Below are 27,524 nucleotides of genomic sequence, written 5' to 3' on the forward strand. Positions count from 1 at the left end.
TTGTTGTTCTATAAACCACACATAAATAAAAATTTGACTAAAAAACTAATTTCAAGAACATATAACACTTTTATAACTAACATTTTCGAACAGCTGAACTCATAAACAATCTTAAAAAAAAACATTGAGAGTCATATAAAAGTTAATGTTGAACTATCTTAGTAAACAATTCTTAGTTTCAATTATGTTTAAATAAGTTTAAAGATTTTCTACATAATTTTTGACTTATAAAACTTTTTTAGTAATTCAACAAGTAAATGTGCAAATTTATATATAATATATAACTATAGGTCTAACATTTGGTTTCGTTAAACACTAGCCAAGTGATTTAGTATTTAAATTTAATAACAATAAGTTTACAATCTAGTTATAAGCTGCATTTATTTTATAAATATTTAGAATACTTTCTTAATTGTTTAAAAGTATAACTATGTTTATAAATGTAAACATGATCGCACAACTTTAAATTTTAAAGTTTTATTGTTGAAATAGCAAAAAAAAAAGTTTCAAGATTGATACTACACAAGTTTTTTAAAGTAAAGTCTTTTTATTATACCAAAAATAATTTAAGGCAGCTAAACTTCTAAAGTGTTTTTTATAATGAATTAGATTTGCTTAGAGTTTATACTCGTACAATTAAGAAAATTCTACTAAATGAAAATTGTAAAGACATACTAAAATGAAAGTTTCGAGCTAACATCAGTAAAACTTTGTAAGTACGGGTATATTTACTTTTTTATGACTATAACAAACAGTAAAGCATAATAATGACTTATAGTAGGTCGAACATTTGAATTAGATATTAAATAGTACTTTTAGAAATATCTTAATAACCAATTGTTAATTGTTACTGTAGACGTGTAAAAAACATTTACAAAAGTACTTTATACTTTTAAAATAGTAAATAAACAAGTTTGAGAAACAAACTCAGTCGAAATAACTGAAAAAATAAAGTTGTTTAGTTATGCTTAAAATTTTAATATATAAAATTATTGTATCTATGAAACAGAAGTCAGCAAACAGCGGCCCGCGGGCAAAATGCGGCCCTCAAAGACACGTTATGCGGCCCACGAAATACTTTTCAGCTAAAAACTTACTTTTAAAAAACAGTACAAAAATTTTTTTGTGATAAAAACTTGACACAGGCACTTAATATTGTAATTACTCATTCTTCTATTTCTTATTTTACCATATTTGTGGTTTAAAATATTTTTTAACAACAATTATTACATTTATTTAGAAAACCTGCGGCCTGCGAGCAACGTTTTTTAAGAAAATTGGCCCGCGACTTATAGAAGGCTGCCGACCCCTGCTATAGAACAAAAAATCACTTCTCAGCATACCAAAACTAATCACGGAAATGTATAAACTTTAAAAAACAAACAAGACAAAAGTGTAGTAGATCTAAACCTGAAAGCATATAGAAGGTTTTATATGTAATACATTTACTACTTAACATCAAAGTATGTGACAGTATTTTGTGTAAAAATATATAGTACCAAAAATAAACAAATTTAAAGCAAAGTTCACGTAAAATAAAACGCAATGAACAAAAATAAAAATTAAGTTTACTTTTTTTTTTTGATGCACATCATAGTTATCTGGCATGTTCTAACGAAAATTTAAGTACAAAAGCTTCACCATTACAAAGCAAGCTCAGCTCAGATAGCTTGCACAAACAATTTGGAGACAAGCAAACGGTTATATGTACGTTTTTTTCGTGGAATATGTTTTAAAATTTTGATCAAATTGAAGTCTCATTGTCACTTTCAACTTTCAAACACACAGAAGAACTCTTGTTCCCACTGTAAATAAATTAAAAACTGTTTAAAAACATTTGGAAATGTTGTTTGCTGTAAAGCAATGATATACAACCTAAACAAAGTAGTATATTTTTTTTTAAACAGTTTACCAGAAACTAAGAATAAAAACCACATAAAACAACTAAAGATGGAAATAAAAAATAAGATACTCACCTTTTTAATAGCTGCTTTTTTTCCTGCAAATAAACAGAATGTTATGAAATTTCAACCTAGTTGTATTTTTTAACTAGTTCAGTTTACTTACAAAACTATTGCTAAATTTTTAGCAATAGTAAAAAACTGTTTTGATTTTCTAATAAAAGTAAGGTATTTGTTATTTTGTTCAAATCATATACAGTATTACCACACTATTTACCAAACTAGACATCGTGTATTTTTAAATAGCTTTAAAAAATACATAGTTACGTTTATTGCGTGTAAAACAAAAATGTTACTTTTTTCTTCTTCGCTTTCGAAGACTCCGGAAGAACGTCATCGAGCCAGGAGAGCTCATGCTGAGTGAACAGTCTTCCACCAATCAGCTGCCGAATGCCAACAAGAGCTGCAACCTGTCAGCAAAAAGTTGATGGTTTTATAAAAAAAAAAGCCAAGCATTTCACACAAATTAAGAAACTATTTTATACGGGTGAGGTACGAGGTGCTAGTTTGCCAAGTAGTTCGAAGCTTACCATGATCGGGAAGACGATAGAGACGGGTTTGGTGGACTTTATGGTCCACAGGACGGCCAGCCCGAGCATCTGGATGAAGGTGAAGAGGTGGACCTTGGACAGGGGCACGTGGCGCAGGTAGGAGTAGTCGGGTTGGTACTTCTGAGGGATGAAGAAGAGCATCATCCGCTCGAACAGCTGCACTCCTGAACGGAAGAAATAAAAGAATGAAATGAAAGTTGCAGGACGAACATACTGTTGTGTCTTTAAAGTTTATTGCTCACTTGTGTAGTCAATTGTGTTTCTTAATAAAAGAAATTTCACGTTTATTTAATGAATCTATTTTGAGTTACTATTATTTATTGTAGTTAAATAACCTACAATTATTATTAAGTTAGAATTTAAAAAATACCTCTTGATTTTTTGTCCTGAAGTGCTAGGCTTCATTTTATTTTTATATATTTTGTATGTTATAAGTATTTGAACTGTTTTATACGAATATGTGTTTAATCGATAACACTGGGCTTACTTATTAAATTTGTGGCTCAAACTGAAAAAAAAAAGCCTTTAATAAGTTTAATACAAAACAAAACTCATTCAATTATCATCAGTTTTTAAGTCTTTCGTCCAGTCATGAGGCCTCATAATGAAAATTAAAAGTTTATTGTTTCAACAAAAAATACGTAACAACTGATAACTTACTTGTTGTGAAGGATTACCAGCTCGTGATGTTTACATATAAATATTAGTTCTTCAAGGTTTCGTGTGTAAACGGCCTTTATTACTTAAGTATCACCTAGCTGCTAACTTATTGCTTTCAGTTGTATATCGAAACACTAGTTTTGTAATTTTTTATTTAAATAAAACTTGTATTAAGTTTGGTTGTTGTAAAAGTGAATATGATGACTCTTTTTTTACATTGGTTTTCGTTTTTTGTTAAACTAGGCTGATTTTCCATAGCAGATTTGTTTTAACTAAACATTCTAAACTAATGTAGTTCAATGCAAGATAAACACCTCTAATACATTTAGTCTGACTTACTTAAAAAAAATTAAGAAAACATTAAATAAGTAAGACAAAAAAGTTTTATTTTTTGATATTTTATAGTAAATCATTTCATAACAAATAAATTGAGATTTACGATTAAAACTGTTTTGTTTTAGTGATGAAGTTTGTGCAAACTTAATTTGTTTTTAACTTGAACAAGTTAACTCTTAAAAAAAACTACTTAAAAATATAAACCATCAAAGAATGCATCGGCGAAAGTCTATCAGGCCAAAGTCTTAACTTACGTGTGCCGTGAGATAAGCTGAAGTTAACATAGAAGTTTTATCAAACCATCTTTGTCATCAGACCACAAGCCTTCCGTAGCCTTAGACCCGGGTTTTGTTCCTATAAAACCTTGTCAGTCAGTCTCAACTGAAAAGTTTTCAGTCTTCAACCAATTAACGGTTTATCATGTTTCACCACGAAGCTACCGTGCTACAGATTTTTCGGTTGCGACTGACTGACGAGTTTTAATAAGAACGAAGCCCTGGTCTAAGTTTACCGAAGGCTTGCGGTCTGATGATCGAAGTATGATATGATCAAATTTTACGTTAAAAAATATCAAAGCTTTAATTTCAATGTCAGTCACAGCAGCTGTTAATTTAACATTTCATTTCAAACAGCATGTTTTATAAAAAGTAACCTTAGTGAGCGACTAACACGTCAACAAAAAAAAATTAAGCCAACACCAAACCGTTGAGAGAGGAGGTTCCCATGTAGAGGAAGACTCCGTACAGAACCGGCATGGGAATCATGCGGAGGAGGGGAGTGAGACTCACGGACACTCCGATCATGAGGAAGACCAGGAAGCCCGTCACCCTCTGCTCCCTCACCCCCAAAAACTGGGGTTTCTCCCCGGGAGCCGCGCTCTCCGATTCCATCCTGTTTCGTTTGTTTCGTTGTAGCACGTCATACGAACGTTTTTATTAGATTGTAAATGTTAATCAACAATTAAATAAAAAACAAGTTTTTTTAAACCTGAGCGAGTTGACGTGTGTGATTGAAAGGACGGTGGCGGCGACGAACCAGGGCAGACCCATAACTGAGCAAATTATCAGCATTATGGAAACCACTAGCAAGTCCAAGTGGTATCCACAGGATTTCTGAAATTTTTTTTTTGCGTGTTTAATGCTTAAAACAAATAAAATACTAAACTTTTTACTAAACTAAAAGTTGCTTAAAAATAGAAATTTTCAAACATTGTTTAGAGCAATTACAGAACTAGCAAATGACCTTCAGCTTGTTTTCTTTTCTGTTTACAATAACAGCAGTAATTTGTTGATCCATGAAAATGAGAATAGTGGCCAGTATAGCCGGAATTATTGCGAGCGGTATCGTCCACCATTGGTTTGTTCCGAGTGGGCTGATAAACCATCCCCTGTCGTTTCTTGTTGGCTGTTTAAATAGATAAGTTAGAGAATTTTCTAAAAATTTGTTTGGATATTTCATTTATTTCGTACAAGTTGAAATTAAAAAGACTATCTTGCCTTTTTCCACAAAAAAAGACTTGTTAAGGCTTATCATGAGTTACACTAAAAGTATAGAAAAAAGAAAAAACATTTAAACATAACTTACTTTGAAAGAGCTAGGTACTTGGAGCTTTGTTGTTTCAAATTTGAGGACAAAGTCGACAACGACCATTACAAGTATTGCTATGGTAACAGCAAAATCACTTATGAGAGAACGAACCTGTCGGTCATAAAAAATACTTGAGTTGTTGCTAGCTTTCAAAATAAACACTATCAATTATAAAACTAATACAACTCTTGTTCCAAAAAAGGTCATTGCTAAAAACTTATAAATGAGCTTTGTGCCCTACCTAGCTTTTTTACAACCTTAATTCTTAATAGTCAGTGATATACAAAGAGACATTTAGACTATAGAAATTTTAACTGTAATAAAAGCTTTGTAATATGTTTGATTAGAAGCCTACTTGTTCAAAATTAATTACACAAATTAGACTTACTTACATTTCGTAAATAATACATTTTATGTTATAAAGCTGTGAAATTAAGTCAAAATCATAGTAAAAAAATTGTAGTTTAAAGATTTTTAGACATTGTTGTATGTTTACAAACCAAGTTTATAAACGCTATGTATATTATTATACTTAAATTAAAAAAAAAAACGATTAATCCTTTTTTAAGTAACTTGACACAACCAAAATACTTGTACAAGAAAAAATTGATAGTTAAAATAAATGCAAGTCTTTGAGATAGTGCTGAAAAACTCATCTAACACTACTATTACTTTTCGTTAAAACTTCGGTAAATTACTTTTGCAGGAAAGAAAGAAGACGTTTTCAGAGACTTCAAAGTAACAGCCACAAAGTAAGTTCCGAGGAAGAGCAGGACGCTCATGAAGAATATGTCGGGTGAAAAATCGCATGACTCACCCTCTAAAGTTCCACAGTTAGTTCCAAGGCAGTCCTTTGAAATACTTACGGTTAACAACTGGTAAAATAAAATTTGTAGTTACTGCATTTTTTTTTGTTTGTTTGTTTGGCAGACAAGATAATAGTTTCATCTTATTTGCAGTTGTAAAGTACTAAACTTTTGTCTTTGAAGGCACCTTATTACAGCCAAGCAAATTTTAAGCTCAATTTGTAAAACATGTAAATCTTTTTAACCACAATGCATTGTTAATGACTATCTACGTAGTTTGCAATTATCATCAATAAATAAACGAAGCGAACTTTTAGTAAATTAATTACTACTATAATACTAAGTATTCATTCTTTGAAAATACAGAGTACGTGAAAAACTGCATTTTTTTATTCTTAAAACATACTAACAGATTTAAGTGCGTCGTCTTGCCAATCAGACAAGTCGATGTTCGTGGTGACGTCATTGAAAACGCAAGTATACGTGGTGTTCGTCATTTTGAATATTTCACCTTGAACGAGTTGATGATAGTTACAAAAGTTTATTAAAAAAAAAAACTATTTACATATTCTTAATCTGTGTTACAGGTTTAAGTAGTTAAAAACCATTTAGCTTGTTATGCTTGTCTCTGCTTGCTGCTGTAACGTCGATCATTTGTTCGTTCGTCAGGTTGTTTCTGAATGGAAGCGAGGAAAGGTCTGGAGCACCACAGCTGCAACTGCAAGGTTTTTATAAGTTAAATTTGATTAACAAAACAATGGGTAGAGTTAAGTGTTCACACAAAAAGTAAATATTGAACGAGCAAAGAAACAACACCGGTAAATTTTGCTATTTAAAATAAAAGATACGTTTTTATTTTTTATTTTTCGATAGATATTTTCAATGGTAGTTAGTAAAAAATAGATAATCTGTTGTTATCAAAATCAAAACTAGCATCTCTAATGGTTCGTACTATGAGCTTACTTTTTTTTACAAATGAAACATAAAGAAAAGTAAACGAAGTCTATCGATTTTTAGTAACTCAAGAGATATGCTCGACAAGAAAAAAAACCCATAAAAATTTATAAAAAAAAACTTGAAAATTAGAATTATTATTTTTCTAAATTGCAATAAAATTGTTACTTACTCGTACTGAGTTACTTTGTCTGACTCCCAGCCAGCCCAAATCTTGTGCTTGTTTGCGTCTTTTATCAGTTTCTGTTTTAATATATAAGAAGCTGTGCTAATGATTTAGTTTTTGTTTTGATAAGCATTCAACTAGGTATTTTTATGTTGTGTGTTTCATTAAAAAGTTGAAGTTATCTCCAAATAAAACATACTCACTTTGAAAGCCTCGAAAATGAAGATGAGTGAAATAAGAGCAGAAAAAGATTCCTCGGTGAATCTCGTCACGTAGGTTATAAGAGAGGAGGCATCGAATGCAACTGTGGAAATTAATTATTGTATAGTTTTTGTTGAGTGTTTGAAACTTGAAAGTTTTGTTGTATAACAACCAACTTGAAATAGTTATAAAATGAATTCAAGGTCGTGAAAATTAGCCAAGGTGGAGTGGTGTTTACAATGTGTAATTTTAAAATTCAAGTTAGTAGACGTGCAACATTTTTTTGGCCGAAGAATAAATGTGATGGTAAGTCAAAACTGTGGTTGATCTTGATGTGCTTACGGAAAAATAGTTTAATTGTCAAGTTTTTACGTAAACACAGGAAACGTATTAAATTTATTTTTATTATTTTAATTTAAAAATACCCACGTGTTAACATTTGTAAGAAAAGCATTCCGGTAAATCATGATAGTGGGTAAACTTAGTAAACTTACGGTAGAATAATGATTTAATTGTTTATCGCTTGTACACAAACACTGGAAAAAAAACCTTAAAATGTGTAATTTCAGTCAGAATGATTGACATGTAACAAGCCACAGCAAAAAATATTTTAATGTAATATTGTAGAATGATTTTTTTTATTGTACTTACCAAGTAAGATACAGGCAAAACCCGTCCAACTGCCAACCCAAAATCTGAAGCTTATGTACTCAATATCCATCACTCTGTAAAAATTTTGTAGAAGTTTGTTAGTTCTAAGGCTACTAAAAAAAAACTTGCTAAAGCTGAAAACGCAATTTATCATAGCTATTAAGAAAGTATTTAATTAATTTTTTAAGCACATTTTTTTGTAAAAATAAAATTGTAATCAAAACAAAGTTTTAGAAACACAATTTTTACGAACCCGCATAGCTCGTGCATAATTTTTTCAAACACCAGGATCGGTCCAGTACTTCCGATGATGGTAAGAGGCTGGCCGGCAAACAGGTGGAACATCGTACCCGCCATGCAACCTCCTAATAACGACTCCATTGTACCCTTAGTTAAAATTCACATATTCAAATACGGTATTAAATGCAAATTATTATATAGTTTTGAGTATATTCCTTTTGTTTTTACTTTTTAAAACTTATGCTTTTTAAATTATATAGAACTTTTATACCAACAGTTACATAAATACTCCGATAGTATTTTATTTAAAAGAAATATAGTTATTACTAAAGCTGAAAAAAAATCTTTTTTTTTTTAAATTGTAGTGTTTTAATCGTGCAGTGAAAAACAGATCTATCTATAAACATTCATCTTTTAAAACTAACAAAGAAACTTAATCTTTTTTGGTAATATACATGCACAGTTTATCATTAATACTAACGCACAGCGGTTTTAGTACAATGTTTTACACACTTTCCAGTTTATCTTATTAATGTTTTGGTTAATCTGAAAACTGTAATCCGTCATGGCGGCCGGCTCAATCAAACTTTAGCCCGGAGCAAGCGGTTTGTTTTCACGTGGCCTCTGAAATATTTTCAGTAAACAAAAACCTGCGCTTTATCTATTGGCGGCTACTTTCCGGCTATGTTGTTATTTTGCAGCGTATTTAACTTTCGAAGGTTTGATAAGCTAGCTAAAACGTTAACGTTTTAATGGGAATCACCAAATAAACTTTTATACATGTCAACACACCAATTTAATCAGCTAAAGTTTTGTTTGATTATTAAAGCTTATTTAGGACTTAAATAAGCTTTAAATATAAAGTGGTTTACCATACTCTGAAAACTATATTCTTGTATTAAAAACTATTTGAATGTTACAATTCTTTTTAACAAAAAAGCTAATATAGTTTGAAGTAAGTAAGAGCAACAGAAATTAATAGGAAATAGTTTATTATGCTATTAAAAAAAGTATAAAATATAAATTGTTGATAATTTTTTTTTTACTTTTGTGCCTCACATTAAAAAAAAAACAATTAAATTTATTATTTCACAGTACGTAGACAACTAACACTTTTTATAAAGTGTATATAACTATAATTCCCATAAAACTTTAATAAGTTTGATGTATAGGAATTAAAATGAATAAAACGTAAATTTAATGATTTTTTTAAAAGCCATGATTAAAGATAAGTTCAAAACAATACGACATGGCGGTAAAATTCAGTAGCAAATTTTCCATTAGCCGTGTAATCGATTGTCACACACTCTATTAAGTGGCCACAATATCTGACATTTATTGAAAACTTAAGTTTGCATACAAAATTTAAAAACTTGTTTTCAAAAATTTAATTATCTAGGAAAATATGAGGCTGAAATTAGAATTTTGTTTTCAGATTAAAGTTAGGTTTAAAAGGTTTAAGTTATGATATCATTTATTTTAGTTAAAAGTATATAACTTTCATTATTGTACTTTTTCAAAACATTGTATACCTTACATACTTTGAGCTTATTAAAAAAAGATTAAGCTAGCCTTAGTTCTAAATGTTAAAATTTGATCATAAAGTACAAACAACGTGTGTTCTTACTGGTCAAATTAAAATAAATCAGAATGCCTGAACATCCCAACAGAATGCAAAACTACCATTGATATATCACAGCGATCGGCAAACTGCGACCCGCGGGCGGCACTCCAAATTTTTTGCAACTAATTTGATATAGTTAAAAAAAGACTTTAGTGTTAAGTTTAAAGGATAATCTATCTTCTAATTTTCTTTTCTGTGAAAATTTGGTAAAAAACAAGCTTTGTTAAGCATATTAAAACTTTTTCCTTTTCATGTAAAAAACATGTATTACTCATTTAAAATATTCACAAACCAGGTAACTGTCGGTGGCGTCGTCGAGGAGACCACCGAAGGTGACGATCGGGGTGAGAACGGCGAAGTAGATGAAGAAGAAACTGGCCACGCACTGGATGTTAAACGCGTCTTTGAAGTCGCTCCAGTAGAAAGGCGCTTTCCGCTTGATGTCCTCAATGAGCCCGCCGAACAATCTTTTTTAATTTAACGTTTGCGTAATAAGTTTGATTTTTTTCGTAAAATGATGTTTTGAAAAAAGGGTTTAATGGTATCATATTTATCTGTAAAAGTTAAATATAATTTTATTATAACTTAACAAAGTTTGCGATCCGTTACAAAAAAATGTTTTGATATAATTTTTTTACTTGTTAGTTTGGTGCTTTATATTTTAAGTTAGTTAGAACCATCTTAAAACTTTCTTAAAACTTTGAGAACATATTGAAAAAATTTTTGTTCCTAATAAAAAAAAAAGGTAAAAAAAACTAGAAGTTATTTAGTAACACCACTTAATTGTTACAAAAACCACTAATCATTTGAAAGTTACCTTCCCGTCTTTTTTAACTCTGGCCCAGCGCCGTGTGAGGGCCTCTCATTACGAGGTGTGAAGTCAAAAGGTTCTTCTTTCAGTCTTTTTTTCTAGAAAAAAAAAATTCAATACAAAACTTTTTCTTCATTTTTAATGAACGTTGAAAGTTAAGTTTTTAATAAAAAGGAATTAAGCATAAATAATGTTTTAGTGAAACGAGTTTGCATAACTAATCAAGTATGCGTATTGCTTACAGACTATTTATAAAAATAATTTTATGTATTGCTTTTTATACCTTGTGCATTAATAATAAAACAAACTTCGTTCATTTTAAAATATAAAAATTATTTTAAATATAAAAATATTAAAAATATGTGTATGCTGTACAAACATATACTGCTTTTTTAACCGAAAAAAAAGCCATGTTAAATAATTTTACTAAAACTTACGTCAAGTTTTATTGATGAAATAATGATTAAATGCGCTGATGTATTTATCGATTTTAGCTGCACGTAATGCAAAAAAAAAATTACTATAACCATACGTTTTAAACATTCGTAAAATATTAAAACATTTTAGTCTAAAATGGAATATCAATTTCAAAAGATTTTAATCAAAAACAAGATACACTAATAAAAACAGATGCATTATTCGAGGGATAAATTTTTGTTCTCATTTCAAAATAACACTTAGAAATAAATTTATTAATTAATCGAAAGCGTTTTTATTCTAACTCGTTTTACCTTTTATTATTCTCGTTCTCGTTTTTTTTTATTTCCTCGAAAACAAAGCTTTTTTTACAATCGAAAGCAAAAAATACATATACAAATTACTGACCTGATCTTGGGGTAGGGACTGCGGGGGTTCGAGCCTGATGGTCTTGTCCCACTCCCCGGGAGGAAGCACCGTCACCTGCTGCAGAAACTCGTCTATGCCCGAAAATATTTCGCTCGGGGTTTTCGCCTTGTACGCCACCTCGTGGAAAACCTGTCGGAAAAAATTTTCAGCAGGAGATAAAAACGATTGTTGTGTTATTTTTTTTTTGTTAAAAGAATAATTTGGAAAGTAAATTGATAGGAGTTGAAAAACAGTTTCAAAAAATCAATCGTTGAAACTTTCTTAATCTTAGTTAACTCAACATATCAATTAACTTTTATACGTTTTTACTAAATAGCTATAACACTTAAACTATAAAAGTAGTTTGAAAAATAGAAAGAGTAAAATTTGTCTGTAGTTTTAGGTACAAAATCTTTATAAAGTTGTGTACTTAAAAACATCGACTTACAATTAAATTTTTAAATAATTATAGTTTTCTTAAAAGTTTTAAAAACATAGAAAAATATCATTATAAGAGTTTTAATAAGTTAATCTGTTATTATAAATATCGCTGTGCCATTAAATGGTATTTTGAATAATTTTATTAATCACTTAAAGCAAAAGGTTTTGTCTGCTGCGGTTTTATTTAAGTCATCTAAAAGGAATCAAATTCGCAAATACTTATATGTAAGAAATATAGGAATTGAAGAAACTCAAAGTGTTTTTTGTATAATTCATTAAAATCGATAAAAAAGTTCTACTTTAGGACAACTGTGTATTAAGAATTTTCGTTAAAAAAAAAGAAGTAAAGTTTACACAAAATACAAATTAGCTAAAAAATAGTTTTATCTATTTCTAAACACTTAGAGTTCAGGTGCATTAATAACATGCAGTTTACGCCACAGAAACCCTCTATACATACAATCATGCCACAACTTACTTCATCTGCCATCAGCGTGGCGATTGACCTGCCGACTTCATGATACTGCTGCTTCCTACCGCGTGGGCCGAGTAGTATGAACACGAACCTCGTTGGTACTGGTACCTCCGTCAGGCGGTCTAATAGGTTAAATTCACATATTAGAAAAAAAAAATTTATACCAAAACTATCAGTTAAGTTACAGGGCAAAACAGAACTTTTGGAACAGTTTAATTCAAAAGAGCTAGAGTTAAAATGTTTTTTTTTTCAGACCTTTAACTACAGTAAATAAATAAGTTAGATAAAATGTTCAAGTTTTAGTTGATTGAAAAAAATCCTAGATCTAGTATAGGGGATGGCAGCTTTTTTTAGACAGTGCCCCAAACTTCGCAGGAAAAGTGTTTGCGGGCCGTGTAATTTTGAAAACGTACATACTATAAAAAGTATTCAGATGCAGTAAAACTAATAAAATAAAACCCCTTAAAAGCAAACATGTAATGAAATATTTTTCAGAGAAAGTTCAGTTTTGCTTGTTTTTTATAAAATGTTTACAGGCTGAAGTGAACGTCGTGAGCTGTACGTTGTCTATCTCGATTGTAACTTTTGTTCTTACAAGCTAATGTCTTAAAATTTGAAAACTTTTTTTAACGTCTAGCAATTAAAGTTTGATCAGCTTAAGTATAGTGCTAAATAATCATCATAAACCTTTTTTAAAAAAGTACATTTTTACGCAGTCGCGTCAGTAGATTGAAATAAGCTTTTTTTGTGCGATCTGAATTAAACGTTATACATTTAGTTATGTGAAGAAACTTTGTTTAGCTAATTTTTTTTTTTTTCTTATTCAAAGTAGCAAGTTTTGTTTTTTACCCACCAAAAGTAATCGCATGCTTAAGACGAACAAAAGCAAGTATTGGCTTTCTCAGGTCCTTCTGTTCACCAATCAAAATATTAGAGGCTTCTGCTCCAGTTGGGATTTTTCTCATAAAAGTCTGAATTAAAAATTTAATATTCTTGTTAAGAAGTCAATTCAACATTTTGTTAAACATTTAATGATAAATATTTTAATCATCTTTCTGTTTTTTTTCAGTTAAAATCAAACTTACGTTTAGTTTGTAAAAGTTCTAAAAAAAAACATTTGTTTTACATTTAAATTTTACTACGAATGTATTTTTTGAAACACTTAAAACACATCTAATCAAACGTACCTCAATGACAAATCAATAAAAGTTTAAATCACAGCGATAAAAAAACTACTGTTCTCTTTTAAAAGCATCGGCTAACAAATTGTTCATTTAACTTTAAACGTTGTATATTAACTTTACATATAAAATAATATTAATTCAACTAAAATTATAATTTTCGTAATGAAAGTTAAACTAATTTAGGACTAGAATACACTGACCTTATAAGTACTGAGAAAAAAAGTTACTACTAAAGTATAAATGACAGTAACTATTTAAACTTAAAGTGTTCTTATTTTTTCAAATACCTTAACTTTTTAAACATGTTAAAATGTTTTTACAACAAGTTTTTAATTACAAACAAAAAACACATATGGGTGTTTAATTCAAATATTCAAAAAATAACTTTTTTCTCAAATATGGAGCTGCTCTTCCTCCGTTTCATTTCTTCCCCTCCCACACTTTTCTTCCTTCCCCTCTTTTCGCCCTGGTGCTCGTGGTTGCTTAGCAACGCTCTGCGGACCTTCGATTTCACCTGAACGTCGTCCGTCAGCTGACCGTTTTCAATAAGCGAGTCCAATACTTTGTCTGTCGAGTTTGAAAAAAAAAATTAAAGTTTTGATTTAAATATTAAAATTGACTGTTTAAAAATAAGTTATCAAGCTAAAACTGGTTGAGTCAAACACACATTTTAAGTATTTTAAACTATAATTAAAAAACTTTTAATATTTTAAAGAGAATATAAGTAGAAAAATAACGTAAGCAATAAAAACTAAAAAAAAGATAACAATAACAATAAATAAATAATAGTAATAATAATAATAATAGCAATATATTAAACTTTTTCAAATATAAAACACAAACCAATCAGTGTAGGGAAGTCCTGCACGTCCATGTTGAGATGAAACGTGGAGGAGGTTTGGAGGAAAGTGCGGAGGTCGAAGAGGGATTGGAGTGACAGTGTGGCCACGTGCGGCTTGCTCCACCTGTCTCCTCCATCCTCCACCGTCTCTTCGAACTTAACCCATCTGAAAGTAATAAATATAAATGATAGTACTGAACTGTCTATGAAAATAAAGTTAAAAAATATTATTGAAAAATGGTATGTGTTATTTGTGTTTTTTTTTTAAGTAGACCTTAACTTTGTACTGGTAAAATTTTCAAATTACATTTCACAAATTTGAAGTTGTTTTGTTTGTGATCAAAACATTGTGCAAAATATAAAAAAAAGTTTTAAATTAATTTGTAAAAAACAACCTTACCGACCTTGTAGCAAGCTCTTAAAATAAAAAAAAATATCAAAACTGTAAATTCACTTTTGATACCAATAATGCGAATTGAACTTAAAACTTGCTGTAGAATACTTTAACTCACAGCCGTATAGCTTTGTACATAAAAAAACAAGAACAGGGTTGAAAATCAAAAGGTTAAAAATCAGAAAAGCGCTTTGTGCCTGGTTTAATCGAGAGTGAAAAAACATGAACTTTAGAAACATTATAGAGTTTCTACGCACGACAAAAGCGTAAAACAGCTGTAAAAGAGAAATAGACGAATTGCAACACATAATATCGAGTGACTCTCTTGCAGTGTATTCGCCCGAGGGTTTTAGAAAAGTAATAACAATACAGAAAATGTTACACTTTAATTTTGAATACAAAATTTTTAAGTAATAACACTTTCCGCAAAAAATTGCAGTTTTTTAATACTTTTTCGATGACGTTAAATAGTATATAGCTTCAATTTAGAAAAACAGAAATAATTTATTTTTTATATAAAACAAAAATTTTTTATATACTTTAAATTTTTTAATATATAATAAATTCATACGTAAGTAATTTAATCAAATTACAAAAAAAAAAAATTAAACATCAAAACAGTATGCGTTTTGTATTTTGGCTAATACTTTATTCCTTCGGTATTTTAATAGATATTTTTGTACACTGTTTTATACAGAAAATAACTTAAGTATAGTGAAAAAATAATTACGTTAGTACCAAATTAATAATTTTATAGTTTTATAAAATGCTTGTTCAAAATTCAGTATAAATTCCGTTCGACTATTTTTTATCAAATCTATTTAAGTTTGTTGAAAACCATGATCTAAAAACTATAAGATATTTACAGTTAATTAACTTTTGCTAAAACAAGCAAACAATTTAGTAAAACTCATGTATTAAATTTTTAGCATTTTATTATATATTGTCACGAAAATATTTATTGATTATCGCTAAATAACGATTTATTGTTTAAATTAAAATTTTAAGTTAAATCTCAATTACCTTACTTGTTCAAACTTGCTGGTTTGTAAACGTAAAAGGTAAAAAAATTATAATTATTTTTCATTTTTGAATGTTAGAATTAAACAAGACAAATTAAAGACGAGAATTTGTAATTGAAAAATCGTAAGAGGCACCTGAAAACTCACAAAAAAAGTTATTATTAAGCATTTGTATAAGCAGCTAAAAATAAACCATACTCTACAACATTCAAGCGTTTTTGATAAACTTAAAATTTAAAGAGTACTTTAACTTACAAATGTAATCGTGGAAAAGAAGTTAAACGAGACTGAAGTTATATAAAACAGCAAGTAACTTTTTCTTTTTGGTCGGAAAAAATATAACGAGTGTTTGAAACATTTATATTTATTAGTTATTCTTACGGCCACATGGTCAATTTTATTTTCGATACATTTTTAAACGCAATTTTTACAATTTTATAGTTAAACACTAAAGCTTTTGTAAGATTATTATTCTTTTCTCGTATAAACAAATAAGTTATCAGTTGTATAGTTATTTTAGTTCAACTGCAGTACCTTAAAAACCTCATTAAAATAAAATAGTTTAAGTCAAATTATCAAAACTCCTGAACCTTGCAGTTTCCTTCCAAACCTGCTCCCCTTCCTCCCCTCCGTCCTGCAGCTCCTCCATCTCCGTGAACAGCTTAGGGGTTTCCCCGCCCTCCAAACTGTCCAGGATCTGCCGGCTCTCGCTCATGCCTCCACCCCTGCCGATGATGAATTCCACCTTCTTCGACGGAGACATCGCGCCTGTTCGGGATTTAAAAACGAATGTTAGAGCAAGTTTTTGGATCATTTATGTGTTTAAGTAAATAAAAACAATTAAAGGTAGTTTAGATAATAATTTACCAGAAGAGGAGAAAACAAAGATAAAGTATTTGAATATTATCAAAAGAAACGAAAATTAGAAAAAAAAGATTAAATCAGTGTGTTAATTCAAATCATACTAATGGTCAATGCAATTAAAGATGGTAATTTGAAGAAAAAGAGAAAAAAATGTAGATAAATAGTTTAAATACAAAGCTATTTCATGCATATAACTTTTATAACAGAATTATATCGACTTAGTCTGGGTCTAATAAGACGTTTTATTTGATGATCTAGCATTAAAAAATTATTATTTTAGATTTAAAAAGTGTACAACTAGTTATACTTAATTTGCAGTTATATTTTATACTTAAAAAAATTGTTTCTAGCTAGCGATAAATATCTCAAAAAACTAAAAAAACTGATTATCAAAATGATTAAAAAAGTGTTTTAGAAATTTATGACAGTACAATTTACTTTATTTATCAAAGCTTCTACAATTGATATAAAAGCTTATTAAAAATAAAACACCTGAAAGTTTTACAAACTTACTTTCTGTTGCGAATATATCTGACATCTCAAATATAACAATATGCTCAAATAGGCTTTGTAAATAACAAAAAAAAATCAGTAAGCTTAAACCTAATATAAACCCAAGTGAATAATATTTTTAAGTGTAAAATACTGAATGATATACTTAGTAAACTAGTATACAGCTTTTACAAACATTATTTAGAATAAAAAGTATAGTATGGTTAATTAGAACTGAAGTAGTCATGTTAATTTTGTAGACATGAGCCTAATTTATAAATACGTTTTATAGCTTTATTAAAACTAATCATATGCTTAAAAAAGTATAGTAAGCAGAACTAAACCAATGGCTTTTTAAATTTATCCTTCAATACACTACCAAAAATGCAACTTTTACTTAAAATCGTAAAAGTTAAGTTACTAAAAGTTAAAACATTGATATAAAACAAAATACTAGCAAAGGTACAGAACAATAGTAAATAAAGGTAACTTTAAGTTAAAATAACTGTAGCCTTACTATCAACATTCATTTTAGAACATTATGTTCTGTAGTAGTAGACAATAAATTAAGTACTTAAATAAATTTAAACTTTATCTATTTACAATTCAGAATTAAGAGAACGTAATCTCAAACTAATAACTTAAAAAACTATGTGTGTGCTAATTATAAAATATAAGTTTAAAGTTATTTTTTCTAAGTTTGAAACAGAATTACATTGCTCTCATTGAGTAACTTCTGTTTAACTAGTAATAACTAATTTTATATTATTTTTCCTAAAGGACATTTAAACAAAAAATCAAAAAATTTCCGCTCTGTCTGGACGTTACTCACTGTCAATACTATCTCCGACTTTTTCTGTTGAACCGTACTTGCGAACCGTCCGCTTTCTCAACTTTGTACTACCGTTTCTATGGTGATGGGCCCTGTGATTTCTATGGTGATGGTGATGGTGATGATGGTGTTTTCGTTTCGGCTCACTTATCATGGTGTGTATGCCAACATAGTGCTTACGGTGGCGGGCTATCAATGGTTGCTATGGTTACGCTAATGATGGTGCGTTCATAGCGACTAATAAGAACTTTTTCAAAAAAAGAACAGTTTATTTCTTCTATATCGAGTAAAAAAGCTAATGCAGGGGTCGGCAGCCTTATATAAATAACGGGAAAAGTTTTCCACAAAAAAAAACATTCCACGGACCGCAATTAATTAAAACAATAACAGTGATCATTTAAAAAAATATATGTTAAACCAAAATGTTATAGTATAAACAACAATAAAGCACTAATAACTAATAATTACCAATTTTAGAGCTTAACTGCAAGTTAATAGAGTAAAAAAAAATTAACTGTTATAGAAAAAGTTTATTAAAAAGTACATCGCGGGCCGCAAATTTTGGACTTTCAGGTTGCATTTGGCTCTTGGGTGACAGTTTGCCGACCCCTAAGCTAATAAAAGTTATTAGTGATTTATATAAAGTAAGTTGATATAGCAAACCTATTTTATCAAGATATTAAAGCAAGATTAAAATTTTTTTAAAATATACGTTTTATACCTGCTTTAAACAATATACGAAGGTTAATTGTTTTTGTTTTAGGCGCTAGGTTTCAAAAGCAACCAACTACAAATAAACTTTAATTGCGGATGTATGAGTTATAGCTAACTACTCTTGTAAAAATTCTTTTATCTTATAAATTGGTGTACATAGGATAAATTTTATATTTAGTTTTGATTTTGAAGATTATGATTTTTTTTATGAAGTTTAATAAATAACTTTGGTTTGATAGAAAAATACCTTTGGACATTAGTACAACTAGTAAAACACTTTTTTATAATAAAGTTTAGCACTAAATTATATTGTTGTTGTTGAATTTTTTTACACGAAAGCAATAAATTCGTTTAAACTTTTATGTTTTTTTTAAACAAAAATAGAAAAGTTAGTTTATCAAAAATTACTATAACAAACTATTTAGTTTGAGTTGAATTAGCTAATATGTAAAAACTAACTACGATATTTAAATGTTATTATATGTATAAAACACTAAAAAATCTTTACATTTGACGTTTATTTCATTCGTAGCTTAATACATACAGGTGAGAATGTATTAACTTCAGTTTTTGATAACTTTTTAGAGTTTTATCTTGTTAAACCTAACTAATATACAAAAAAAATATTTACAACTACTTTAATCGAACAAATCTAATACACCTTCAAGTAATGATGAGGCGAATTCAATAAAACATTTCTGTGTTTGTACAATTTTACCTTAATCGGATGTACTAATACAAACTATGCGGTCATATTTATAAGAAAATATCGCTAACTTTAGTAATAAAGCGTGGAATTATTTTAATTTCAAGACTTAGAAAAGTTGCTTGGATGTTCACCTAGACTTGTGAGGACACTGTAAAGTTGTTTATTTCATACAAAAAGTTTTTTATTATACAATGTAAATGATGCGCTGATGTACATACTTTACTTGAAAGCTATTTTACTCTACAAATGTGTCACTTTTTAATAAGTACAGTTTTGCTAACTACGTAACAACTCAGACCAAATGGTGACCTCATAAAGTTTATAATAAAAATAAAAAGCAAACATACCAGAAGCATCATCGTCAAAAGTTTCCTCGTCAACGTGCGAGTTCGCCTTATGATAATCCACAATAGGCTGGGATTCGTCCAACGGCTGAACAGTTTTAATTGGTTAAAAAATGAACGATTTTAATTGGTTAAAAGATGAACTGATTTTTAGTTGTTAAATTTTTAACGCTTTACAAAAAACTAAGTACAGACAGGCTAATTAATACTTTTGCGTAAGTACAAGGAAATATATATTAGTCTTTAAAAAGTTATTTTCATCACAATAAATTAATTAAGTCTTAAGCATTTTAATTTATTTAGAAAAAATGTATAAGTCTATGCTGTTATTATTCAAATGTAAATACTTTGTCGTTTTTAAATTCTAAAATGTTTTTCAATAATGTTAAATATTACTTTAAATACTTATTAATTATAACAATCCTGCTTATACATATAAAAAATTATTTAAGTTTATTGCTTATAGACTAAGCTTCAGCGACAAAAACTTTTTAAATATAAATACTGAAAAGCACTACAACAGTTTATTATAATTTATCAAGCTTGTTATTTTGAGCTATCTGTTGGTAGGTGATACTTATATTATAATTTAAACACATCAGGCCAAAATGATCAATTAGTAGAATAATATAAAGCTTTTGTGGCTATAGCATTTATAACTGGAGGGCAATCTTAATCATTGTTTTGTAGCTGCTTCTGAGTTTTACGGTTTCCATGTAGTTTACATTGCAATATTGAAAATATTGTTTACTAACACGTTTTTTAATTTACGAAAAACTTGTTAAAGAAATTTTTAGAACTAGAATTGTGCTTATCAGTTTTTTATATCGAGCTTTAATGCAATGATAAGGAGAAACTTCCTTAAATTAGATGTAGATATATTGCGCAACAAACATCGCTATAAAAATTTAACTTAAGGGCAATAAATGCAAATGTATTTCAGTTTCATATATTTTCCATTACTTTTTACAGTTAGATAATTTACTAGAATTATTCCTAACGTACTTCCGCTTTTTTGTAGTTTATAACAAAGTTTTTAAACTAGTACAAGACTTTACATTAAAGATCCAAATAATAGTTAATACTTATTAATCTTATTAAGCAAAAGTGTATTTAAGTTTCATAAATTTTCCATTACTTTTTAGAGTTAGATAATTTAATAGAATTATTCCTTACGTACTTCCGCTTTTTTGTAGTTTATAACAAAGTTTTTAAACTAGTACAAGACTTTACATTAAAGATCCAAATAATAGTTAATACTTATTAATCTTATTAAGCAAAAGTGTATTTAAGTTTCATATATTTTCCATTGCTTTTTACAGTTAGATAATTTACTAGAATTATTCCTAACGTACTTCCGCTTTTTTGTAGTTTATAACAAAGTTTTTAAACTAATAGTAGTACAAGACTTTACATTAAAGATCCAAATAATAGTTAATACTTTAAAATCTTTATTTTTTACTTAAAAAAAAACTTGGACTTACACAAATTTCAAAATAAATTTAAAATAATACTTTTCAAAAAAAACTGTTATTCGATAAAGCATTAAGACTTTTTCTTAAACTAAACAACATAAAAAAAACAATTAACTTACCAAAGGCCAAAAATCGCCACCTTTGTCGTTCTTACTGAACATTTTTTCAGAGTTTCTGGTTAGCAACGATTCACTAAACCTCCTGAGACGACTCTTCTTTTTATCACTTACCTGTTCGGTTTTAACCAACTTACTGTTTGTGACGTCATCGTCCTTCTTCCGGTCTTCTCTCTCCGCTCCAATCCCTCCTTCTTTTTCTGCGGCCATGCTCTTTCTCTCCGCTGCGACCTGAAATGTTTATTGCGCCGTCACGCGATAGAAAAAAAAAAAACTGTGTTTTTTGTTAAAGTGTTCAGTTGTGCACTCTTGGTAACTTTTGCATGTATAAAAGTGCCAAAGTCTTAACAACTGTAGTGTGTTAAAACCCAGTGAACTTTTATTTTATACAAACTGAAGGTAATTTAAAATAGTTTGTAAACAAGTATTCTTTATCTAAAGTGTATGAACTTCAACTAACTTATACTTTTTTTAAAGCAACTTTATTCAAGGGAAAGAAAAGGAAATAATGTACCTTAATACGACTTCTAAGTTCAGAAAAAAAAACTTTGTTTAAGAATAAACTTTTCTGTACTTTAAGTTAAAACTGAATAAAAAGTTTTAATTATTATTTTTAATAAAGTTACAATTTGTACTCTAACTAAATTTATTTGTATTTCAATAAAAATTTTAGTTTATTTTAAACGCATAACAATTTTTTTTTGTTTTGAAAATGCATAAAAAGGTACTCAAGTCTAAACTCCTGAACTTATTTAACAGAAAGACTTTGACGTAAATCTACACAAAACTTAATTAAAAAACGCAATCTTAAAAAAATGTAAGATTAAGTTTGGTTCGTGCTTAAAACTGTAAGCGTTTTATAAACCTACAAAATATCTATCTAAATATGAGTTATTTCATGAAAAACACCTACAGGTACCTAACTCAAAAGTAAGTAAACGTATAACATATTTCTAGACCTAACAAAATTATGTTTTTAAAAGTTTTTTTCCCCTTTAATTTTTTATCTATTTAAAACTTTCTACAAAAGTGCTAAAAGCTATTGTTCGCCAAACATTTCAACAAAAATATGTTCATATCTCGTTAAAAATTGTTAATACTTTTTTTAAAGTAGCGATTAAAATCAATATGTATTTATAAAAAACCATTACTTTACTTTATAACCATATATGTAGTACATACTTGTACTAAGATATAGTTTTAAAGAACATGATTTTTCTGTAAAAAATAGTTAGCAGAAGAGTAGCAAAAATTATGAGGAAGGTTTAACGACAAGCTACTACCAAATAATAAAAAATATAATTAATAACTTAAAAAAACTTAGTAGCTCATTTAAACTTGAACTGACTTAATTGTGTTAAACAGACAAACACAAAAAAATTGTTTGAAGTACTTCGTTGCTTGTAAAAACTTTAGTTTGCTTTGCACTATTGTTTCGTCAAAATTTGGTTTAGTACAATAGACACATAACAAACATGAATTTTTAAATTAAATTAATCATTTCTACATTAAAAATTTTTACTTATTTAAACAAAAATTTAATAAGCTTAAAAACCATCCAACGTCACAAGTTTTCAAATAAAAAGTATGAAATAAGTAAGCAACCATGATTTATCGATACAAAATAAATAACTCATCTAAAAATGGTCTAAACAACTTTATCACTCATGAACTAAACTTTGTGGTTAGATTACAATAAAATCTATTGATTATAGAAGAAAAATAAGTTATACTCAACTTCAATTTCCATTTTAGTATTTAGAAACTTTTACGTTAGTTTTCAAAGCTTACCTAACAATTATACTCTCTTAACGTAAAATATAAATAAATTGACTTTTGTTATATATCTTTGCCGGACTAGTTTCAAATTCAGTTTGTTTGAATATCAAGTATTATACTTTTTAGGTACTGTTCATGCATAAAATCACGTGGTAGAAACTGTGGTTGGTCAGCCGTTTCAAGTCAAATACTTTGTATAGCTATTAAATTACTGATTAGATTTCCCTACTCAAGGGAACTTAATTGAACTTTTGTTTTAAATAAACAACAGTTTGAAATTTTTTTATCTACTGAATATTTTGATTACTTTTAAACTGTTACTTGAGTTGATGTCGTAAATATTTTTTAAATTTAAAATTTTATTAATGATGATTATTATTATTTTATAGATATCTAAATTATTCTACTTTAACTTGTGCTAGTTTTACGACTATGAATGTTTTACAGCAGAAAAATTTAAAAATTTTGAAAGCTTATAGCTAAAAACCTGCGAATTTCTTCTATAACTTAAAGCTCTAACTGTGCCACTATCATCGACGAATCCTCTATTCACCGATGAAGTGGAACTCCTGACGTCATCCTTACTTACGTCACTGACCAGTGACAACACAGACGACATAATCGAATAAAACAAGTTTCTTACTAGAACTTATCTGTTAAATTAGTTTCAACTTTGTTTGTATGTTGGTAGTTTGAAATTAAGGACTTAAGTTACAAATTTTTTCGTAAACCCTTTTATTTTCAAATCTAGAAATGTATTCAATAAGTATAAAAATACTTATTACTTGTAAACTAAGGTATGCATTTATTTTAATCATAAGTTTGTGGGGTTTAGCTTTTAATTTTAGAAACTGATTTGTGATTTTTATCTTATTATGAAAAAGACAAAACAAAACAATCTGAATACCAAAAGTAAAGCAGCAAATAAAAAAGAGTAAACACTTTACCTCAAAGTTTAAGAAAGTAGTATTCTGAATCTATAAAACTGAAGGATTTTAAAATATAACTCTCTATACATATTTTATAAAGTTAAACAAGAAAATTACGTAAAAACTTTAAACAAAATAAGGTAATTTTTCTCCTAAACTTAGTTTTGACATACCTTAAAACAAAAATCACAAACAATTTTTAAGTTTGTCAAGTGTAGAATATTTTACTAAAGCAAAAAGGCTTTTTTAGTTTTGAATACTTCACAAATATAAACTGAAACTAAAACATAAAACTAAAAAATCTAAAAAGAGAAAACTTTTTCAAAAGTCCTTTTCAAAACTAGAGCCAGAAATACTTGAAAACTTCTCTTATATATATTTTTTAATCGAAAAAAAAAAATTGTGAGCAAGGGAATCAGGAAAAATTTGCCAAAAGAAAATCGGATAAAAAACAATTTGCACGTACACTTAAATTGAAAAAAAAAACAAAGACTCTCTCCGAAGAAACCCTGAGGCTTTTGCAAAGCAGCACACTGAATTTAGGTGCGTTCTCGTTATGGTGATGAATATGCTTCTGACCAAAAAAAGTTCAATATGCGATCTAGTTTGATTGAACGGCCCAAATTGCTTTTTAAGTTGAACAAAGCGGTTAGTTTTAATAATCTATCTTACGTGGATTTTTTTGGTGTTTTTTTTTCATTTAAAAACATTTTTTTAAAGCTTTAGCTTTGGTTTATAAAAACTTTCAGGTGTTTACTTGGTAAAGAATATAATAAGGTTTAAACAATTTCAATATATTTGTGAAATTTTTTGTAGATGGCTTTAGAATAAAAATTGTTACACTTAAATTGTAATTTTTTATGTAATTCATTTATTTAAAGTAGACACGCAAAGTGTTATTTACAGCATCGTCTAAAATTTTACTAGGCTTTTAAAAGCAGTGGATATTTGAAAAAGATTTGTAAACGAACAAGAGAAAGTTTTACTGATGATAAAATGTTAATATTTTGCAAACATTAGTAAATCAAAAAAAGTTGTAAGTTGAGAAAACTTTTATTCTTTGAGCTATGCGAGTCAGAATTATAAAAGCATATGTAACTTTTGATTTACTAGCTTAAATCGATATATTTTGTTGTTTAAGTTAAGTACTTGTAGTTTATATGTGTGTTCTATTTTTTGTTTCTTAAATTTAGGACTATATATTAAAAATATAAATTGTATCATATATATTTTTAATCTACTGAATTATTTTTGCAAATCATCAAGTAAGAAATATTGAGTTTTTTTCTTTTAAGCTAAGTCGTTTTAATCTTTATAAAAATCAAGTATCATTATGAAGTTCAAAAAAAAAACATACTAATAAACAAATAATTTTTTTAAAACAAGTTAATATTTGTGTTGAAATTCTTACTAAATACATTCTATTGCATTTAATTTTTTTAAAAGTATATTGGTAGAAATGTGCTAGGAATAGTTATACTGTTTGTTAAACTGAAACACACCAAAAAAAATTGAAAAATAATCACATATAAAAAAATAAGAATATTTTAAATGTAGTAAAAAAATTATAATAATAAAATTAAATTTTCTTTTAAAAACAACGACTTGCATTTCTCATAATTTAACTTCATACTTATGATAAAAAAAAACAATATATCTAATATAACAAACTACCAGCAACTTAGTTATCATCATCTAAAATCTTTTCAGAATAAGTGCGCTTATAAACGAGTAAATCTATTTTTACATTTAAAAAACTATTTTTACTTGTTTACGCCTACAAAAAAGCAATGTGTTTTGTCGAAAAACTACTACCGCAGCCTTGAGCACCTGAAATCACAACAATTGATGTCAATAAGTGTTCAGAAACGTACCTGGCTATTTAGAGTGCATTTTGTATAAACTATTAGTTTGAAGATTTAAACGGATTATTTTTGACTTAAACTTGAGGAAGTCATCTGTGAATACAAAGAAAATCAATGCAACTAGATGCGTAAAAGTTAACAGAAACTAACATTTTAACGAAGTTCAGTTAATTAAGTTAAAAAATAAAAAAAAACATACATGAAATTTTTCTAAACGAAAAGAAACAGGTATACAATATTAACGTACTTACTTAGTTTATTTAATAACTTGACTAATACTTTTTTATTGTATTTAAAAACGTGTTATAAAGTACTTTGAATATTTTGTAAGATGTATTATGTTCGTTGTTCAGAATAAAAATAAGAAAAAATAAGTTTATATAAACAAGCTACTTGCATATAGATTTGTACATTAGCATAACGCATACTGTTTAAAACAGAGAAACATTCGTTCGTTGAATAAAGAAAAGTACTGTGCAAATTGTTTTTTTATGTATTCCAAAGAACTTGTTTCGTTAGGATCTGTATTAACAAACTAACACTAGAAAATTTTGATAATTTAATCACTGATAATTTACCATGTTTTCTGTTATTCTTACTTTGCATGTTTTTTTTGTATTTGTAAATGATGAAAAATAAATTCTCCTAATAATTTGTTATTTGATATAGACTAAATAAAAATCAGAAACTTATTAAAAATATAATAATTATAACTATAGCAAGATAAAAACAATAGAAATTACACAACACATTCTCTACATGTTAAATACTTTAAATAAACTAAAAATCTTTTAAGCTTGCATCTAGATAGTGAGTTAAAATTAATTAAATTATGAAATATTTTATCAAAAGTTTAAACTTAAACACAGTTAACCTAAAATACAATATAGGTACTACATGCGTAACAATAAATTATTATAAAATTAAAAGACAAACCATTACTAAAACTTACAACATACAAACTAAAACTATAAGTTTTTAAGATTTTGAAAAATATAAAGACAGTTTTTAATAAATAAGTTTAGTGCAATGAATTCATTTTCGTTTTGTAAAAAGATTCAATTATGGTCTAGCCTTTAAGTTCATGATATACTAAGAATACTAAGAAGCATCTTCGATTATAGTGTTCTAACTGTATTGTCATTCCAAAACTTCTAAAACTCTTATAAGTTATTTCTTAATTGGTAGATTATTGTCTAAAAAAAATCTTAGAAAAATATTTTCTAAGCTAATTATAACGAAGTTTCGCTCTAAGTTATTATTAAAGAGCAAATTTTCATCACATTTATAAAAGATTATTTTGCCATATAGAGATATTTTTCTCCGATTCGAAAAAATTATACACTTTGTGTAGTAATACTTCAATATATTTTATTACTAAAACATTAAAGTATCAAAATAAAAGTAGTAATTTTTCTTGTCAGGGGTTTAGTTTGTACATTTAGTGAACGAGGACCAAATTTCGAAAATAAAATTATTTGCGGGCTGCAACTTTGGTTTAATTACGAATTGACTTTTTTATTTACTCTTCATTACAGACCCTAGAATATCTAGTGTAAGTTTCAGCGATTTTAGATTTATCGGGCCATGTTTACATGCTCGTTGGCCGCATCTATTTAAAATAAAAATATTCTTAAGGGTCCAGCCGCTCATTTATATTTTGCGGGCCGCAGTT

At 28.1% G+C, this 27,524-nt stretch overlaps 1 protein-coding gene across 2 annotated transcripts; it reads right to left on the reverse strand.

The window, feature by feature from the left end:
• Positions 1 to 506: 506 nt before the first annotated feature.
• Positions 507 to 23,702, reverse strand: LOC145835017 (electrogenic sodium bicarbonate cotransporter 1-like). Of its 2 annotated transcripts, XM_082942548.1 has the most exons (27): positions 23,543 to 23,702; positions 21,280 to 21,507; positions 19,689 to 19,773; positions 17,919 to 18,107; positions 16,321 to 16,498; positions 14,317 to 14,480; positions 13,859 to 14,040; positions 13,143 to 13,260; positions 12,293 to 12,411; positions 11,374 to 11,523; positions 10,555 to 10,646; positions 10,030 to 10,204; positions 8,127 to 8,260; positions 7,874 to 7,947; positions 7,225 to 7,325; positions 7,028 to 7,098; positions 6,507 to 6,619; positions 6,312 to 6,412; positions 5,794 to 5,946; positions 5,093 to 5,206; positions 4,751 to 4,912; positions 4,496 to 4,620; positions 4,212 to 4,399; positions 2,492 to 2,676; positions 2,258 to 2,371; positions 1,977 to 1,999; positions 507 to 1,805 (listed from the first exon to the last, which is right to left on the reverse strand). In XM_082942548.1, exons 1-27 carry the CDS (start codon positions 23,672 to 23,674, stop codon positions 1,745 to 1,747), a joined length of 3,531 nt encoding a protein of 1,176 aa, XP_082798674.1. In that variant the 5' UTR covers positions 23,675 to 23,702; the 3' UTR covers positions 507 to 1,744. The 2 variants fall into 2 exon arrangements, with proteins under 2 accessions (XP_082798674.1, XP_082798675.1); XM_082942549.1 differs by lacking the exon at positions 17,919 to 18,107.
• Between the last annotated feature and the right edge of the window lie 3,822 nt (positions 23,703 to 27,524).

The sequence above is a fragment of the Thalia democratica genome, chromosome 4, assembly GCF_965202585.1.
Source record: "Thalia democratica chromosome 4, ktThaDemo2.hap1.1, whole genome shotgun sequence".
Lineage (NCBI taxonomy): Eukaryota > Metazoa > Chordata > Thaliacea > Salpida > Salpidae > Thalia > Thalia democratica.

Excerpts from the sequence above, each read along its gene's own strand:
- LOC145835017 (XM_082942548.1), bottom strand. The coding sequence starts at position 23,674 with ATGTCGTCTGTGTTGTCACTGGTCAGTGACGTAAGTAAGGATGACGTC. Across the intron at positions 7,326-7,873 it reads TTTTGCCTGTATCTTACTTG|TTGCATTCGATGCCTCCTCT; the intron begins GTAAGTACAATA and ends TAATTTCCACAG. Across the intron at positions 2,677-4,211 it reads GGGAACCTCCTCTCTCAACG|GAGTGCAGCTGTTCGAGCGG; the intron begins GTTTGGTGTTGG and ends TCTTCCGTTCAG.